Source organism: Hirundo rustica, chromosome 1 (genome assembly GCF_015227805.2).
Source record: "Hirundo rustica isolate bHirRus1 chromosome 1, bHirRus1.pri.v3, whole genome shotgun sequence".
Classification (NCBI taxonomy): Eukaryota; Metazoa; Chordata; class Aves; order Passeriformes; family Hirundinidae; genus Hirundo; species Hirundo rustica.
Window position 1 is genome coordinate 7,662,592 of NC_053450.1, and position 17,132 is coordinate 7,679,723.

General features: G+C 38.3%; 1 protein-coding gene across 5 annotated transcripts; it reads left to right on the forward strand.

The window, feature by feature from the left end:
* Nucleotides 1-3,407: 3,407 nt before the first annotated feature.
* On the forward strand, nt 3,408-14,871 carry TMEM71 (transmembrane protein 71). 5 transcript variants are annotated; one of them, XM_040066486.2, is made up of 10 exons: nt 3,408-3,559; nt 6,203-6,248; nt 7,313-7,522; nt 8,357-8,526; nt 9,035-9,214; nt 9,739-9,814; nt 10,291-10,340; nt 10,524-10,596; nt 11,771-11,798; nt 12,009-14,871. In XM_040066486.2, coding segments are annotated over exons 1-9 (858 nt in total). In that variant the 5' UTR covers nt 3,408-3,507; the 3' UTR covers nt 11,772-11,798; nt 12,009-14,871. The 5 variants fall into 5 exon arrangements, with proteins under 5 accessions (XP_039922420.1, XP_039922430.1, XP_039922438.1 ...); XM_040066496.2 differs by having other exon boundaries at nt 12,076-14,871; XM_040066504.2 differs by having other exon boundaries at nt 8,399-8,526.
* Nucleotides 14,872-17,132: the final 2,261 nt, after the last annotated feature.

The window sequence follows — 17,132 nt, forward strand, 5'->3', positions numbered from 1 at the left end:
ACCTGATAAGGTTATTAAAATCATGTATGATGTGATAATTCTGTAACCTGCACCAAATTGCTAATTTAATGCAGGATCAGCCTTTTCTTAAAACTGAAATAAAACATCTAGGTTTGTGAGGGGTTTTTTTGTGGGTTTTTTTTTTTTTTTTTTGTTTTTTTTTTTTTTGGTTGGTTGGTTGGTTGGTTGGGTTTTTTTTTGTTTTGTTTTTTTTTTTTTTAATTACCAGAGTCCCTCAAATATTGCTAGGTGTTTCTGTTGCATAAAGGAATGCACTTAGCTTAAAATGTTATCATTTACAAAGGTGAATTAAAATGGGTCTTATTTTGCCCTGCAGCAAGACTGCAGGCAATGAGACTTTTGTAGACCTTCATTTTGACCCAGTAAGGCTGCTCAGGGATTCTCATGACCTGCCCTTCCCCTGCTGGATTTTTTAAAAAAATTTCAATCAATTTTCAGATAGCTCAGATTTTTTTAAATTATTATTATTTTTTTTAACTTTCTTTCAAGTACTATATAAACAATATTGACACAGACCTGTGATATAGGAAAAATGGCCTGATTTGATGGTTACTGAAGCTGGTGGACAATTAAAGGTTGTCAGGTTTCCAGGAGGTTCAAAGAGAGTTACAGAAGCATCACATTACTCTCAATTACATTCAATCAATAAGCACTCCACTGTCTCCACCATGGCCACTCAATTCACTCTACCAGGAGAATACCCCTCCTGAAAATTTTGTGTTTAGCGTAACAGTACACTGCATTGAGTCGCAGCGGGCCGTTGAGATGGCAAAGTTACGGCGTAATATGTGCTGGAAGCTCATCTGCTCTCTCACAGAGGAGCTCAGAGGGACAGCAGTGTGGCAGGAGCCCAAAGAATTCCCTGCACCCAGCTGTTCCCATTCCAGGAGCCATCAGCCCATCAAAAGCCTTTCTGATAAGCCAGAGGAGCCTGGGGGCACAAAGACACGTGGGAACCTGAATTACGGATTTCGGAGGAAGGCACATTTTGCCCTGCTGGGCCTTTCCCAGGGGAGTCTCAGCCCTTGGTGCCAGGCTCGAAAGCCACCCAGATGAGTCAACAGCAGAGCACCTTGGCATTGGGAGGAGCTGCTGCCGGGGGTGGGACACACGTGGGCTGGGCTGTCCCTCGGGACCTGGGGAATCCCAGCCGCCTGTACCTGTGTGTGTGTGATGGTCTGCGCCACCAACTTGGCTGAGGGGCTGTGGCCCTGAGGGCTCAAATGTCCGGCTGCATGCCACTGGTGAGACTGGGATCCAGGGGCAGCTGCCGGACAGACAGAGATCCTGAGCCCGGCCGCTGGAGGGATGTGTACACGTGTGTACCTGCGCATTCTCACTAGTGGACCTCTGCACTGTTCAGCCAGACGGGTGAGGAGGCTGAGGCTCTTGGTGCTGTGTGGAAGCTCTCCCTGTTGGTCCCTTTGCCAGTGTTGCCGGCTGTGTGTGTCCGTACACACGCGGTTATAAATGCGCTCCCTCCGGGGGGAGGACACTGCTCAGGCTGTGTGGGGACACCCCAGGCCCGGAGCTGCCCCAGCCCCACCTCTCTCGGACTGTCAGGCCCTGCGCAATCTGTTGCATCAAAAGCAGAGTGAGCCTGGGAGAAGTGTACGAAGATGGGTGGTATTTAGTATCGTAATTTCTAATTTCCTTCCTTCTGTGGGTTGAATGGTAATGTGTGCCACAGGCATAAAACTACTGCAAGTAAGCTTGTTGGTGTACTCATTTTGTAACATTTGAAACCTGTATTGAGGTTTTTGTTGTTGAGATGGGGCTTGTGGCAGAGTGGGAAATTTGAGGAGCGACAGGGTGAAGAACAAAAAAAAAGCTGTATATAAACTCTTGTGTATGTGTATATTAACTATGGTCTAGCACTCACCTATAAAACATTCACCAATGCACGAAGTTTATGGATCAAAAGCTTGTGGAACAGTGAGTTTCAGATACAAATAGTGATTAAAACAGAAAACGCCTCCAAGCTGGATATGATATAAACACAATATATTTTAGTGATATAGACAAACATGAAATGCCGATGTCCTTCAGAAAAGCAGTTCAAGCTTGGAATTAACTGCTTCCTGTTGAGTAGAATAAGGAAAGAAACCAAAAATATGCCCAAGGAGTAAATTTGTGTGTGTACAGAAATTATTCTGTAGGTGACCTAGTTTTAAAGACCATTGGGAATTTATATTCATTGCCTGTAGAGAGGCAGAGTGGCCAGGGAAATGCTGGTGTGATGAAGCCCATGCATCCATGGAAATAGTGTTGGACTAAATTTCTTCATTGACATAATTCCACTAAATAAAAAGAACTGATGTGAAGATGGACTATGTCCCTATTTTTGTGTTTGAGCAAAAAGATCATAAAATGTTCATTTTAGTTTAACAAACAGAAGGTCTTTTGCAACATCCTAATTGCCTAATTCCTATTTTTGTTTCCTTTTCTGGGAGGTGAGGTTTTTACATTCCTTTTATCAGTGGAAGTATTTTTTCTTCTCTGGGGGGTGGGGCAGAATCCACAAACTGTCATTAAATCAATCATATTTTATTAGATTTATGCTTCATTTTTTCATCAGTGATACATACAGACATCAGGAGAAAAAACTACTAGATCATTTTATCTATTTGGAGATGAAGTTTTATCCCCTAAGGCTGTGCAATTCAGTGTCAAGCAGCTGATTTATATTACTTTTGTATGTAATAGTTCTGCAGCCAAATCCTTTTGATTGCCAGGATATCTTATTCAGGCTCCATTTTTCTTATGTGGATTCAGCTTTATTTTTCATATTTTAAGGTATGATGAATAGATACTTTACACAGTATGAAACATTTAGCATGTGACAATGAATATGTTTACAAGTGGCTTTATTCCTTTTTCCTTTCAATGGAATTTTTATTAACATTTCATGGCATATATTTGCGATAATGTTTTCAGCAGTGAAACATAGCTCTGAATTCTCACCAAATGTACCTTCTGTACAATAGTGCTTTTGCAAAATATATTGTTATTATTTTTCTGGTAACCGGATCATTTTCTTACATCAGAGCCTGTCAGGCTCACAAGTATTTCAACAAATGGAATGATTTGTATACACAGCTTGAAAGTTTTCTGTGCGAGGCCGAAAAGCAAATCTGAAACAAAACACTGTGTCACTGATGAGAAAAGGTTCTGTCTTTGTTCTCTGTATGATCATTGGAGCGAGATGTTTTTTGTAGTGGTTCTTCTCTTTTGCAACAGCCGGCAGGAGCGTTCACTGGGCTAATCTTTATCTTCGGCTTGCTCTTCAGAACGAATGCTTCTGATGTGAGGCTACTTTACAGGAAGCGTGACCTCATTCGGGCTCTGTGCCGCTGATTGCACGGGCTGTTTTCAAAAGGAAACAGGGGACTTGCTAGACCTGCCTTAGCCAAGAGCCCGGGCTGAGCTCTCCCAGGAAGCTGCTCAAGAACACCCTCACCAGCTGTCCCACGGGCTCTCGGGCTGATGAAGAGAAAATTTTTGCACGCATGTGCTAATTGTGAAATGGATTTTCCAGGTTTGAAGCATTTTAGACTTGTTTATCTCTTAATATATTTGTCAGCTGAGGAATAGCTAAGATTTGGATTCATTTCTGTGCTGTTCTTCAGGAAGTTCTGCGTTTTTGTGAATGTTGCTAACATTACCTGCGGGGAGTAAAGACAAAACTGCTCTTCAAAAACAACTGATGTGTGTGAACAAATAAAACTCTCTTTGTAGACACTTGTGTTTGGTAGATACAATAGAATAAAACCGGTTGCCTGGGTTTCAGCTATTTGAATAGTTAGTACTGTATTCTGGTAGGTAAATATTTAGATTGTATACTGAAGGCATCATTGGCTTAAACATTAATTTGATTTTTGGAGGGAAAGGTAGTTCAAACTAACTGGTTTGGACAGTGACTTTTTGTTTATATTACAACATGAACTTCTGTGTGTTTTGAAATCCAAGGGGGGTTGTTGCCTTAAATTTTTATTTGGATTCTTGACATAAAATGTTGCCGCATTCACCTCAGATTTGCTTTTAATGAGATACCATAGAGATGTTGGCTTTTTCTCGTGCCATAGTTTAGACGTGCTGTGTTGATGGCTCATTTTGTGGATTACAGATACAATACCACTGCTCTGTTGTACAGTGGTGGTTGAGAAGCTTTGTTTTGTTCTGTCATTACTATAGCTTCTCACGCTATTAATAGCCCAGAAATAGAACTGAATATTAAATGAAAGCAGAATACTGTGCAGCATTGTCTACAACATGATGTTTCTATGTTTTCTCCATCATTAATTGAATTACTTTCAAGAATTCTCTTCATTATGCATGAGCCAAAAATTTTCATGATCAAGGGCAGCAAAAAAATCTTTTGGACTGCCTGTTCTATGACTGTTCACAGAAGCTTGATATGATTGTTACTTAAAATAGTTTAAAAGCAAGTTACAGCTGCTTATTAACTGTTCTTGAAAAGAGGGAAATGCCTCGCCTCCCCATTAGTATATCTCCATGTGTATATTGCTCACTTTCTTTCATAAATAGATGAATATTCTCTGTTTTTTCTTAAATTTTATTTCTCTGGAGTGTGGCAAATAAACATGCTGTAGAGACCTACCTTGCAAAGTTATGAGCGAATTCAAATGAGGAACAGAAGGACTGGGGTTTGTTCTGCCACTGTGATCAGTATGTGTCAACACTTCCTAGTGAAAGTACTACCCCATAGGAGAGCTGCCACTCTTAAAAGTTATTCTTTTTTAGATGTTGCTACTTTTTATTATCATAACTGAAAGAATTGCATGCAATACAGCTGTGCTGTGGGTTTCAGTTGCTGGAAAGTTTCACTCTCAGATTATTAAAAAGTTGTGTTAGGTATAACTGATCCTGACATATACTTCTGCATATCCTTTTCAAACAAATCTGCTCCTAGAATTTGAATGCATTTCTTGGTTTTGAGTATAAGACTTTTTACCCATTTAAGATTTGTGATTTTGCCTAAAATAAGAAATTATTTTAGGTAGTTAAAAATAGCTCTAATACATGTCAAACTGTGAAATACGTCACTGGTCCCACTGTTTATACAACTTGCTCTGTGGCATTCTGACTGATGCTTCTTGATCTCTCTGTACCTTCCCCCAAATTCTTTCTATTTTCTCCTTCTCAAGTGTGGTGGGGTTTTTTTGTTGGTTTTTTTTTTCCCCCAAAGAGTAGGAGAAGCAGTATATGGGACCAGGGTAATAGGACTGATTAGCAAAAAATACCCTGAAGGTTTTACTTCTCTTCTTTCCTCACCTTGCCTTGTGAAGGCTGAATCAGCCTTCACACCCAGTCTGTGACTGACAACTGAGTTCCCAAGGACAAACAAGATTACCAAAGTGGAAACCCTGACCTTCATGTCTTTTCTTTGCCTCAGCTCATAACTGAACATAAAAATATAAAATTCTCTTAGCCCTATCTCCTCTCAGAGGTGAAGGATGGGCATTTACTAACAGCGTTGTAATTCTGAAGCTCTAAAGACTCAGGAGAGACAACATAATATAGGGAAAGATCATATCTTTTATCTTTTCATGTAATAATAGGTATAAATTCTCGCTATAGATAGCACTTGCTCATATTTTTTAAGATTGATTCTGTCAGGTATGGAACATCTAGCAGCACTTTGCACACTTGAGCCATGGTAATCCAGATAAATCCTATTTCCTTAGTCTCCTGCCACAATATTACTGTAAAATATTTGTCACTATGGCGTGCCTGTTGTGCTATGTCTGCAATTTTCATCGGAAAAATATAATGTGGTAATGGTGGCCTTTCCATTCTACTCTGTACCTAGTGCCAGTTCAGGTTCTAGCTTTGGCATGAAGCAGATTTCTGGTGAAACACCTTAAAATTACTGCTGTTATTGTATCTGTGTCCATAATTATTTCTCTCAAGTCTCTTATCTGGGCAGAGTACAAGTATCTGATTTCTGTTGGCTCTGATTCTGTGTTGTCCTGGTTGAGATGAGTTTCTTATAAATGCTAAGTCTTTCCCCAATTCTTTCGTATGTTTTATTGCCTTTAATTCTTCCCTTAATTTTCTTTTATTTTTTTAGCTTTTTTTATTATCTTTCTGGTATGCACAAGCTACCTGTCAGTGAATATTATAATGATTCCTTCTTATTTCACCTTTGCCTCTGCAGGTTCAACACCATTTAATGGAGAGCATAGGCGAAATATTTTTCCAAGGTATTAAGGAAAGTTACACTTGCTTAATTTTATTTTTGTTTTGATGTAGATTTTGTACAAATCCCTTTTAGGCCACTGAGAACTGTAGTTCTGATCATAACTTAATTACTGCCCTAAATGGAAGTTCAGAAGTACTGCCATGGAGGTTGGAAACACTGGCTTTGCAATTACAGGGTTTTGGAGTATCTCTCTTCCATCTGCTTTTCCCTACACTGAAATTATGGTATCTCTTTGTGACATACTATATAGGGTAGTTAAACCTCTTACTGAAACACAGGTCAGACACTAAATCAATCCAGTCTCTTCCTTTCTTTCCATGATGTTCACTGCATGGCAATTTGCAACTCATAGGTATTAAGGGGAAAGGTATAACCATAAATTAAATTTTAGTCAAACTAAGTACAATGTCTACAACTTTTAGATCCTTTCACCTCTATCACTACTCAATTCTATTTTAAACACCAGAGCGCATATTTTTCTGTGCTGTATTTCATCCCACAATCAATTGTGTTTCAGTGCTGGATGGAGGTATCACAATCTGTGGGCTTTATCCCATGTTGTTCCAGCTGCATGGCATTCTAGGATTTGTGAGAGTTAAAAGTCATGTATCCTTAAATCTTCACTAAGTATGGCTAGGTTGTAAAAAAGCAAGTAAGTCCTGCCTGGCTCAGGGGCACCCAGTTTGTGCCATGTAGAGGAACTCAGAGAAGCCAAATGCTGGGATGCCTCTGACGGCTCCAGGTCGGGGTGGGTCTGGCAGGACTCCTTGGCCAAGAGCACTGCCACAGAAACACACCGAGCACTTCTGAGCTCCAGCTGGCTCTGTGCTTCAGGAAATGCTCCCCTGGCATGTGTCCCTCCTGTAATCTGAAGCTCTGGAACATGTGATGCACATGTCAGCTGGCTGAAACCCCCAAGTACAGAGTAATATCATTACATCCACGTATTTTAAATCTATGTCATTACCAGTCCCCATCAGCTGGGAATGTAAATTCATTACTATTAAATTGTGGGTTTGCTCTGTCAAGACCTTTAAATTAGAGGCTTTCATTTCTCTTTTTCAGCTGTGCTTGTACCTTTTTGGACGATGATCCTGCCTCTGAGTGCTCCGCAAATCCTCTGACAGGCTCCCTTCCTACATGCCGCCACAGCCCTCGACTGCTTTCTAATGGTTATTATGTTTTGACAAAAGACAGTTTTCTGTCTGATGAAGAGGGCAACCTAACACTGACACCGTCCCACACAAGTGTTACATATAAAGAGAATTTAGTTCGGTAAGTGAACTCTGTGCAGATTTTTCTCCATGTTGGCGGTTGCCTCCACATCCCTGGCTTTACCTAGAGGTGTATCTGGAGGTGTCTTTGTGTCTGTCTACATTTTGCTCGGCATAAGACCAGCATTACTTCTGAATGGGAACATCTCAATTGCTTTAGAGAGTGCAGTGACTGAAATGACCTGATTTTCAGTCACATCTTACTACCAAAAACTCTTTAGTGCACAGTTGTTGCTACTGAAATTGTGTCCAATAAAGGGAAAGTAGAGAGCTACAGCTTATTTTGCCAATGGGGTGTTACTCTGATAAGAAAAAAGTATATATATATATATATATATATATCTATCTTTGTCTAAAACACACACAAGTATATATAAATAAAATGGTCTGCTCCTGGAATTCTTAATCAAGGAAAAACATCTCTTGATTCAGACAAACAGCAATTTAGGAAGTTATTTAAAATGTAGTTCAAAAACTTGGACTTCAGTGGATTCAGACTACCTCAAATAGGATATAGCAGGGTAAAAATCACAGGTAGCTTGAGACACTTACAGTACCATCGGAGACCAATAGCTGTGATACCATTTGGTGCCACAGTATCCAGTATCACAACAGCATGATCAGCCCTGCTGTTAATATATTCCCTGACATATTGTGGTGTAGCAATTCCTGCTGCACCAGGAATTGCTGGTGATGTGCCCAGAGTCACGAACAGGGCTGGGAGCAGTACCCAGAACCTGGTTCTTTCATGTCATTCCTGCAAGCTTTAGAGCTCTGTCCTTGCTCAGCAAGAATAATTAGCTCTATTCCTTGGCAACATATCTTTTCTTTCTAGTGTATTCAGGCGAAGGAAGAAAATCCGTCGCTCTCTTGACAGCTTGTTCAATCTCAGTGCCTCCAGCTCATGGCTCAGCTCCACCATTCCCAGCAGGATGGATTTCTCCCATGTAGAGGATCCTTGGCTTGATGGATGCAGTAAACTAGAAGCCAGTCACAGTGATACTGGTAAGCCCTGATCGGGTACCTGGTAATCAAGATACAACTTTGCAGTTTGTGTTTAGTGAAAATTGGGTATCTCTTTCTGGAAGTTTTGCAGGTGTTGTCTGCCAAGGTGTGCAGGTAAAGGACATAATGAACTACAGAATTCTAAGGGATAAACAGAGCCCCTGGCATTAAAACGGAGTATGAGTCTGGAAAGACCTCTGTGCCAAAAAGTCATTTTTTGACTGAATTTGAATGCAAAGTCATCACCAGGAACGTTTGTTCTGGTGTGATTAATACCTGGCACTGTCTCCTTTCACCTGGCTCTTTAAATAACTTCATCTGTTATGCTCTATGCAGTTTTGTCTTTGCTCTGCATATTTTCTCCTGCATACATTTGAACTTGCCAATTCCCTACCCATAACAATTTGGAACCTCTCCTGTGATTCAGTGATTAATTCCTAAATTCATTAATACAAAGTCTCAGAGCTCTTCTTTTGTGCAATCTCAGTTATATGTGCATTTCTTGTAGGTGATTCAGACTTTTATTCTGAATATAATAACCATGTGTCACAAAGGCAAATTCCAGCATCTAATGGAGCATGTCTTACCAAAGATGATGAGTTTGTTAATTTTGAGGAACCATTTTGCACTTCAAAATCCTGTTCTCCATTTATGATAAATGCAAATGAAGAGACACTGAACAATTCAGGTATGTTATGTTCTTATTCTGGCATGCCTCACTTTTAGAGCAAAATGAAAATACATTAAAAATATGGATCTGGATCCTTGCAGAATAGAATTTATTTACTAAAACATATATTTTAAATAAATTATTAAAAATAACAAAATCATAAAATTGGTATTTAATTAATTACTATCCCCTGCTCGCATCATGCCCTCATCCAATTTTCAGGGAAAAAAAAAAATAGAGGAGTGAAGAGGAAAATGGAGGAAAGAGCATGGGAGCAAAAACTGAAACAGGCCATTATGCAGAAAGCCTTGTTTTCTTAGAGCATGGAGGGCACAGTGTTTCTGCAGTTGTGGGGGAAAAAAGACTCCTGAGAGACACCCACAGCATGAAAATTAGGTTTCTGCTTTGAATCACTCCAGGCGAGTTCTCTTTAAAAGCAACTGAAGAGAGTGGTCTCATAGGCTGAAGGTAGCCTTTGCAAACACCTCCTATTATATACTTACTTTCCTTAAAACCCATTATTTTCCTGATTTTTATTTTAGAATCCAGGACGGTGCAAAATGTCGTTTCTCAGATGGTTGCACTGATCATGTGTTCCATCATTTCAGTATGTACAAGGTAATTTTTATTTTATTTTCTGTTTCTAACACAAGTGCTTGCTTCATTTCAGCTGGTGAATAAAACTTAGATTAAGGGTCACATTTTCAAAGTTATACGTATCTTACTGTGAAAATATATTTTCACATGACAGTCGATACAGGCAAATATCTGAGCTATATAGATGTGCACAAAAATAAGAAAATGTATGCAGATATGAAAGCTATTTTGCCAAGTGTGCTTTGACAGGGGTTTTGGCAGGCTGAGAAGAATCAGAATGGATCCATGTCTTTCTAAGTGGGTTTTTCTCTGAATGCTGAGATCTTTCTTTCCAGATTATCTTCAATAGTTTATGTAATTTAAAGTTTCAAATTACAGCTACCAGAGGGTTCATCTGCAAGAACCCTCCCTCCTCCTCCCAACCAGGCCTCTCCTCTTTTAACCCAATAAGCAACCCTTGGTTTTTTTTAACCTTTCTGGTATTGTTATGTTCTCAGATATTTTCTGGGAGGACTGTCTGCCACTTTGTTGCTGATGACTTTAGTTTGTAAGTATAGAATTTCTTTATTTCCAACATAATTTCTTTTTACGAAGTCACATCTGAGGACCAAATTCTATCCTTGGATGTATATCCATGGATCTTATTGATCCTAATAAGAGAAGTATATGGTCAAATGGGGACAAATATAACTTTCAATCTATTACAGCATTTTGCATTTTAATTTCACAGTTCTTTTGTCCCAAGATGCTGTTGTGTCATCTTTCTTCTGTCTCGATACATTTTTCAAGACAACTAAGTTTTGGTAAGTGGTTCTGATGTCATGTGATGAATAGAGGAATTTAGAAATTTTATATTAAGAAGAGGAAGGAGATTCCTGCTGTTGTTTTCATGTCAGAAAATAGAAGGTGGGATCTGAAGCTACTGATGGAGTATTTGGCTTTTCCAGTTACTGATTTGTATTCACAGAAACTTTCTGTTCATTCAAAAACCTGCCTTTTCATAATGTGCAATAAATGTTGTAGCAGAAAAGGGAGGTAAACCTAATATGCCATAACATGATGCAGATACAGAGCAAGAAGTGTAATTTATGATTCTAAGACTTCAAGCCTTGCACTGAAGTCCACTCCCAGGCCACCAGACCTAGTATTTTTTAACTGGAAAAAATAAAACCAGCTAATCATGATGCTCGCCACATCACCACCTTCCAGGGACTACAGAAATGATATAATTTGGCCTCTCTAACCCAATACACCATGAGCTCACACATAGACCTTCATGCTGAAAGCAAGTATGGATGTGCTGAATTTATGAATTTCACTATTGTTTCACCTTTTTCTTGCACCACAAAATTCTAAATGTCTAAAATACAAAATGCTTCTAAGACTAAAAAGGTTGGGCTCATCTGGTATTTTATGGGGTGAAGGTGAAGCTGAAGAGGATCTTCCTTGTTTCTGAAGCTATCAGGGCTCAGGAGATCAGTGTATGCCAAGGGCATCAAGACACTCTGGCAGCCCTCAGCCTTTGAATTGGGTACTTTGGAAGTTAGAAACAGCAAGGCACAACTTGGACAGCCCCAGTGCAATGACAGTCCCACTTTTTGAGGGGTGATGTATCAGTTTGTTGCTATATCTCTAGTCCCTAAAATTCTGGTTTTACCAAAGCCACCAGGTCAGGACCAGTGTGTTGCAAGTACATGCCCCAAAGTGCTGCTTTCCCTCTTCCTGAATGATTTAGCCCTGAGTCATAAGGAAGCTGTTCTTCAAAAGAGAAAAACACACTCTGAGAGCTTTCAGCAGCAGGTGTACAGAGAATGCCTCTTTTATGGTCATCATGAGTGAGAAGTTACTTGCTCAAACAAATAGTCCTGCAGCTTAGCTGAATTTGTCAAACAGGACCTACTGATAATATAATGATTATAACAAACTGTGATTTAAATCAAGACATACAAAAATGTATTCTTCTTGTTCTCCCCACAGAAAAATAATAAGAAATAAAGAATAATTGGTGAGTACATGTTTAAGCTTGGAAAGAATTCCATATTTTTGGGGATGAGTCCTATTATGGAACAGGGTTCAAACATACCAGAAAGGTTCCATGGACTTTTCATTAAAAGAAGGTTTAACTGCAGGACCCTTGCAAATTACTCCACTTTGATGTCTACAACTCCTTTTTTATTGAATTTGGATTATATCTTTTCTTTCTGTTGTCTGGCAGCAGTGTCTAAACAGTGTAAGCTGTTAACAATTGCTGTGCTTCAGCCCAGAGAAAACATGTTTTCCAGTAACAGGCAAAACAAGTCTTCCCAAGTGTGAACTGAACAGCAGGACCAGGTGCTGTGCTGCTCTGAGTTGATTGCATTCCTCTGAAGCAGTGAAGCGGCATCAGCATGAATCAGTCCAAAACATCTGAAAAACACTTAAGACATTCTTCTATTCGCTATTCTTTTTCACTCAAGCCTCATCCTCACACTCTATATTCTGCTTATCAAGCCTTTCCAAGCCTTGCTGCAGCTCAAACCCTTAAATAAAGAGCACTGATTTATTTGTACTTGCATCCTAGTCCTGGCTCTGTTATTTCCTTTATGTCTTTACTTTGTACAGTTAAAAATGAAAAGAAGGAAACAAGTGGAGCTGTGCCCAGTTTGTGTTCCTTATAGTGTGGATAGAACAGCCTTCTTCACCAGTTTCCTGGTTGAGTGCAGTTCAGCTTCTGAGATCTAAAGGCATCTGCACAGCTGCAGACACAACCTGGAAAGCCTTTCTTTCAGCTCTTAGAAGGGGGGTGTTAATCCTGAGAACAAAGCACTTTAGAAAGGAGTGCAGGCATTTGAGCACTTTGCCTATGGTGACAAAATGTCCTGCTCACAGCGTGCCAACCTGGGGGTGCCACGTATGGCACTTCTTAAAGTCAGTGGAACTGTTTCTGTAAGGACTGAAACTCCAGAGCTTGAAAGCTCACTCTGGTTTTGAAAGCCACTATTAGTGTTAACCAAAGTAGGTACAACAGGATGGCATAGAGAACTTGGCACTTGTTGTGTGGCAGAACTAAACTAAACACAGATTGACACAGGTTACTTGCTGTGCAAGACAGGACCTTCCATAGTTCAAAACATGCTTGTCTCTTGCACTCTGTAAAAACTTAAATACAGAGTTGTTACTTCTGTGCATTTTGAAATTAGTTCAAGAACAGTTCTCATTTTTCCTCCTCCTCAAATTTATTTTCATCAGCTCTTCAGCATTGAACTCCTGGATACCTCCTTATGGCCATGGTTACATGTTCCTGTGGGGTAAAAAAAAATAACAGATTTGATAGTATTCTTCCCCCAAAACACAAATAATTTTAGCTTTATTTTTCTTCTGGTCAAGTGTGAGTGAGGCCTTAGTTCTTGGTGACTACTGAAAGAAATCACGCAAAGAAGTGCTGTACCTGTAGTATCTTATCTTGATAATAAAATGTGTTTTGTAATTCCTGTGAAATATTTTTTTTAAGTAAAAATTATGTTATCCTGTATTTTATATATTAATTTCTTGTTACAACATGCTGTCAAAGATAATGGATTTGCACAGTGGCTGAATACATGTGATAACTGATATATTATGTAACTAAAATAGTATTTTTAATACTCATCCTGATACTTACTTGTAGTTAATGCACTTGAATAATATTGTAAGTGTTGAATAATTCCTCTTCTTTATTTAAAGGACAGAGACAACTGAGAGTAAATATCACTATGTAAAACATGTAAATATTTTGTTATCTATTTTATGCCTATCGTAAAAGATCCATTACTAAAATCACTTTTCAAATGAAAGGATTATAAAGATCTTTAGTGTTTAAGTAATCTCTTGAAATAATAATCTGGAAACTTAAATCCCATTCTGAGAGAAAAGTCTAAGACTGCAATTACCATGCAGCCATCAAAGCAATTATGCCGAAAACTAGAAAAGAAAAGTTCACTGTAAACTCTTTAGTTTACCGTAAACTATCAAAGAAAAATCTGACTGAGATGAAAAAAAAAGGTCTACAATAAATTGCTATATTCTGTCTATTAATAAATACGAACTGTAAATTACAATTGTTCTGATCTGGAGAGAGGGAACTCCTGGGGCAATTTCTTAACTGGAGTTCAAGGGCTAAAAATAAAATGCTCAGGATATGTTAAGAACTGCCTTCCCTGATATTCATCAATGTTGAATTAACAAGGTTCTAGTCAGTTACCAGACTGGCTGGCTTTGGCACTTCCATTTATTCCAACGGACATAAAAACATGCCTCATCTTTTTTCTCTGAAAAGAAGCACAATCATGTCTCTTCTTGTTGGATGAAAAATTGAAGCTGGGATTTTTCTTATGAAAAACTGAAAAAAAAATCTAATCTAAATGTGTAAATCCAGACTTTCAGAGGTAATGAATATTTGCACCTTCTGTTAACTACAGTATCAAGCCTAGGATAACTGTGGAAAATAATTCTCTCACAGTAAACCCACTTATTGATTAGTGATTAACTGACACATATACAAACATAGAATGTTACATGTTTGTAACAGTGATTTTGTTTGTGAACATGTTTGTCCCCAGTGATTAAATGTTTACTCCCCTTTAATATAGCACCTTATTTAGAGAATCGAAGTGCTGAGATGTAGATTTATAAGCCCCTGTGTATTATTTCATACAACTTATTGCTTTTTAAATATTTATGATCTTTATCATTACACCTTGTCTTATACTTTCTTACTTCAGCTGTGCTCAGCTGAATTTCAGAGTAATTTCTGAGTATATTTCATGTAGTGCTTTATAGAGGGAATATTCATGTGGAATATGATAATGCTGATGCCATTCCTTAATTTTTAATGCTCCTGGTCTGTGAGCAAGTATGGTTTGTAGTTATCCTGAAAACGTTACTCATAGAAGTCAAACTACACAAAGATTAACATCTTTTATTTAAGTTATATGGAATAAACTACATGGTACAGAAAGCAGGTTATGATCACTTAGTCCAGTTCTGCAAAATCTGCTTTTTGATGTAAATTTTTATGAATTGGCTGCACTATTTTTTAAACCTCTTTGAACACTTCTATATACACCAAGCAAAACTGTTACTTCATTTATATAATTTCTTTTTTTACAGTTTCTCACACTGCCTTCCCCCCCCCCACCAAATCTCTGGTATTCCCTTATCAGTAAAGTTGTTCTCATTTCTTCTTGTATTTGAGAGTGTTTTTCAGTAATGAAGATTATTATTATTAGAAATTGCATATATTTCAGTGAATTTGTTATGAGTTCATGTCCTGTCCTACAGATCACGTGCTCTTTGGGGGAGGGTTTTTTGGTACTTTAATGCAAACATAAAGCTTTGTCTTGTACTGGTGACTACCTAGCACTATAGAATACAATAAAAAAAAATTTGAAAAAACTGTAATACAATAGGAAATAAATAAAAATACATAGATTTAAATTTTGAGTGGGTATAATCAGCTGATTTACACAAGCTGAGACTTTAAGCTGCAGCATTTCAACAGCTTTGTCCATGGATATCAATTTTCTGAGGCTGGAGCACCTTACGTGAGTGTATATATGGACAAAGTCAAGACATGTTCAAAATACTTCTGTATTAGTAATGCTGTAAATGCTACAATATGCACTGTAATAATAATGCTATAAAGCTTATTTTTGTCATTACATAGAAATACATATTGCATTGTTTTACACATGTAACAAATGAAGTTGTAATGTATGAAAGCAGTAAACTGAATTTCTTCAGGAAAGGCATGCCAGAGGTGATTTTTTTTCTTCCTATTCATCTCCATTTTCCTGTTTGTAGTGTGCTTCTTTAAATTATCTATGGTGTGTATATTGCTTCATGCTAGGATTTCAGGCTTGTGCCGCCGAAAGCTCTTGGTATGTAATTTGAGAAAAAAACCCAAAACTGTGAAAATAAAGAACACAGCAAATAACATACTTCAGCACCTAGCTTTGCCCTGTGTGTGCCAGACCACCAGGTGAAGACCAGTGTGTTGCAAACACACGCTCTAAAATTCTGCTTACCGTCTCCCTGAATAATTTGGCCCTGAGTTATAAACAAAACTGTTCTTCACAAGAACAGTTCTTTGAGCTTCACATTCTGAGAGCTTTTCAGTCACTGGTGTACAGAGAATTCTTCTTTTGGGCTCATCACAAGTGAGAAGTTACCTGCTCAAAGAAGTAGTCCTGCAGCTAAACTAGATTTGTCAAACAGGACTTGTATACGTACTGATTAAAACAAACTGTGGCTTAACTCAAGACATAGAGGTACAAGGGTTTGGAGTAAAGTAGGACTGAGGAGAAGAGAGAAATAAAAGGAGAGGGGATTCAAATTTGTCATTATGTCTTTCTATCCTATTCTGTTTAATTGGCAAAATGTTAATTTGCCCAAATTGAATCCGTTTTGCCGATGATAGTAATTGTCGTTTGATGTCCCTGCCTTTATCTCAATCCATGAGCTCCTTATATTTTCTCCCCATCTTCTATTGAGTCTGGGAAGTGAGAAAAAAAAGCTGGTGGGTAGTGGCATGCTGTCAAATCAACTGACTCACCTTAGTATTTGGTAATTTAATGAATTGTAGATTTTATAGTCCCTTCTTCATACCTATCATCTAGGATAACTGAAAAAGTGATGAACACTCTCCTCCCTTGATTTTAGCTTAACCAAATAACATAGGCATTTCAATGTAATACAATGTAAACATTTTTAAAAATGTTTTAAAATTTTAAAATAATGTATTCAGCAAAACCAATATTTTTTTCCTTGTTCAAAATTAATACTTCGATTGTGAATTCTGCTCCCAAGTAAAAATTTAATATTACTAGCAAAAAAAAGTCATTATTTGAAGAAGCCTGCAACTTGATATAAATGTGTAGGTAGGGTAGTGGCCCTTCTTTAATGTCAGTGATTCTGTGCAGGGGCCCTGGGCCACATCCAACCAGCAGTGTAAACCTCGCTGTCCTCCAAGTAGAGTTCTTAGTTACCCAGTCAGATAGACCAGGACAAATACTATAAAGTGCGTATTTTGCTCCTTTGTGTCTCATCGTCTTCACAAATCTCAGGAGTCGTAACTCAGTGACACCTTCATACTCCTCTAATCTGCAATACAGATAGAAAAGTGCAGAGTGGCTGTGGGGAGTTGCATTTACATCAGACGTTAAGTGGCTAAATAAATCAAATTGATCATTGTAAAAACTCCTACTGCCTTGTTTAAGTTCATAGGTGAATTTCCTGTTAGTAGAACATGACCTTTAGGTTTGATTAGACCTTTAGGTTAATGAAGACAGGTAGGAAATAGAGACCGACTTTCCTGATGTCA

What these genes read in the sequence shown, in the direction of transcription:
- TMEM71 (XM_040066477.1), top strand. Translation starts at nt 3,508, where the DNA reads ATGAAGAGAAAATTTTTGCACGCATGTGCTAATTGTGAAATGGATTTT. An exon ending in ATCATTTCAGTATGTACAAG is followed by an intron (nt 9,815 to 10,290) that starts GTAATTTTTATT and finishes TTATGTTCTCAG; the next exon opens with ATATTTTCTGGGAGGACTGT. An exon ending in GTTGCTGATGACTTTAGTTT is followed by an intron (nt 10,341 to 10,523) that starts GTAAGTATAGAA and finishes TTAATTTCACAG; the next exon opens with TTCTTTTGTCCCAAGATGCT.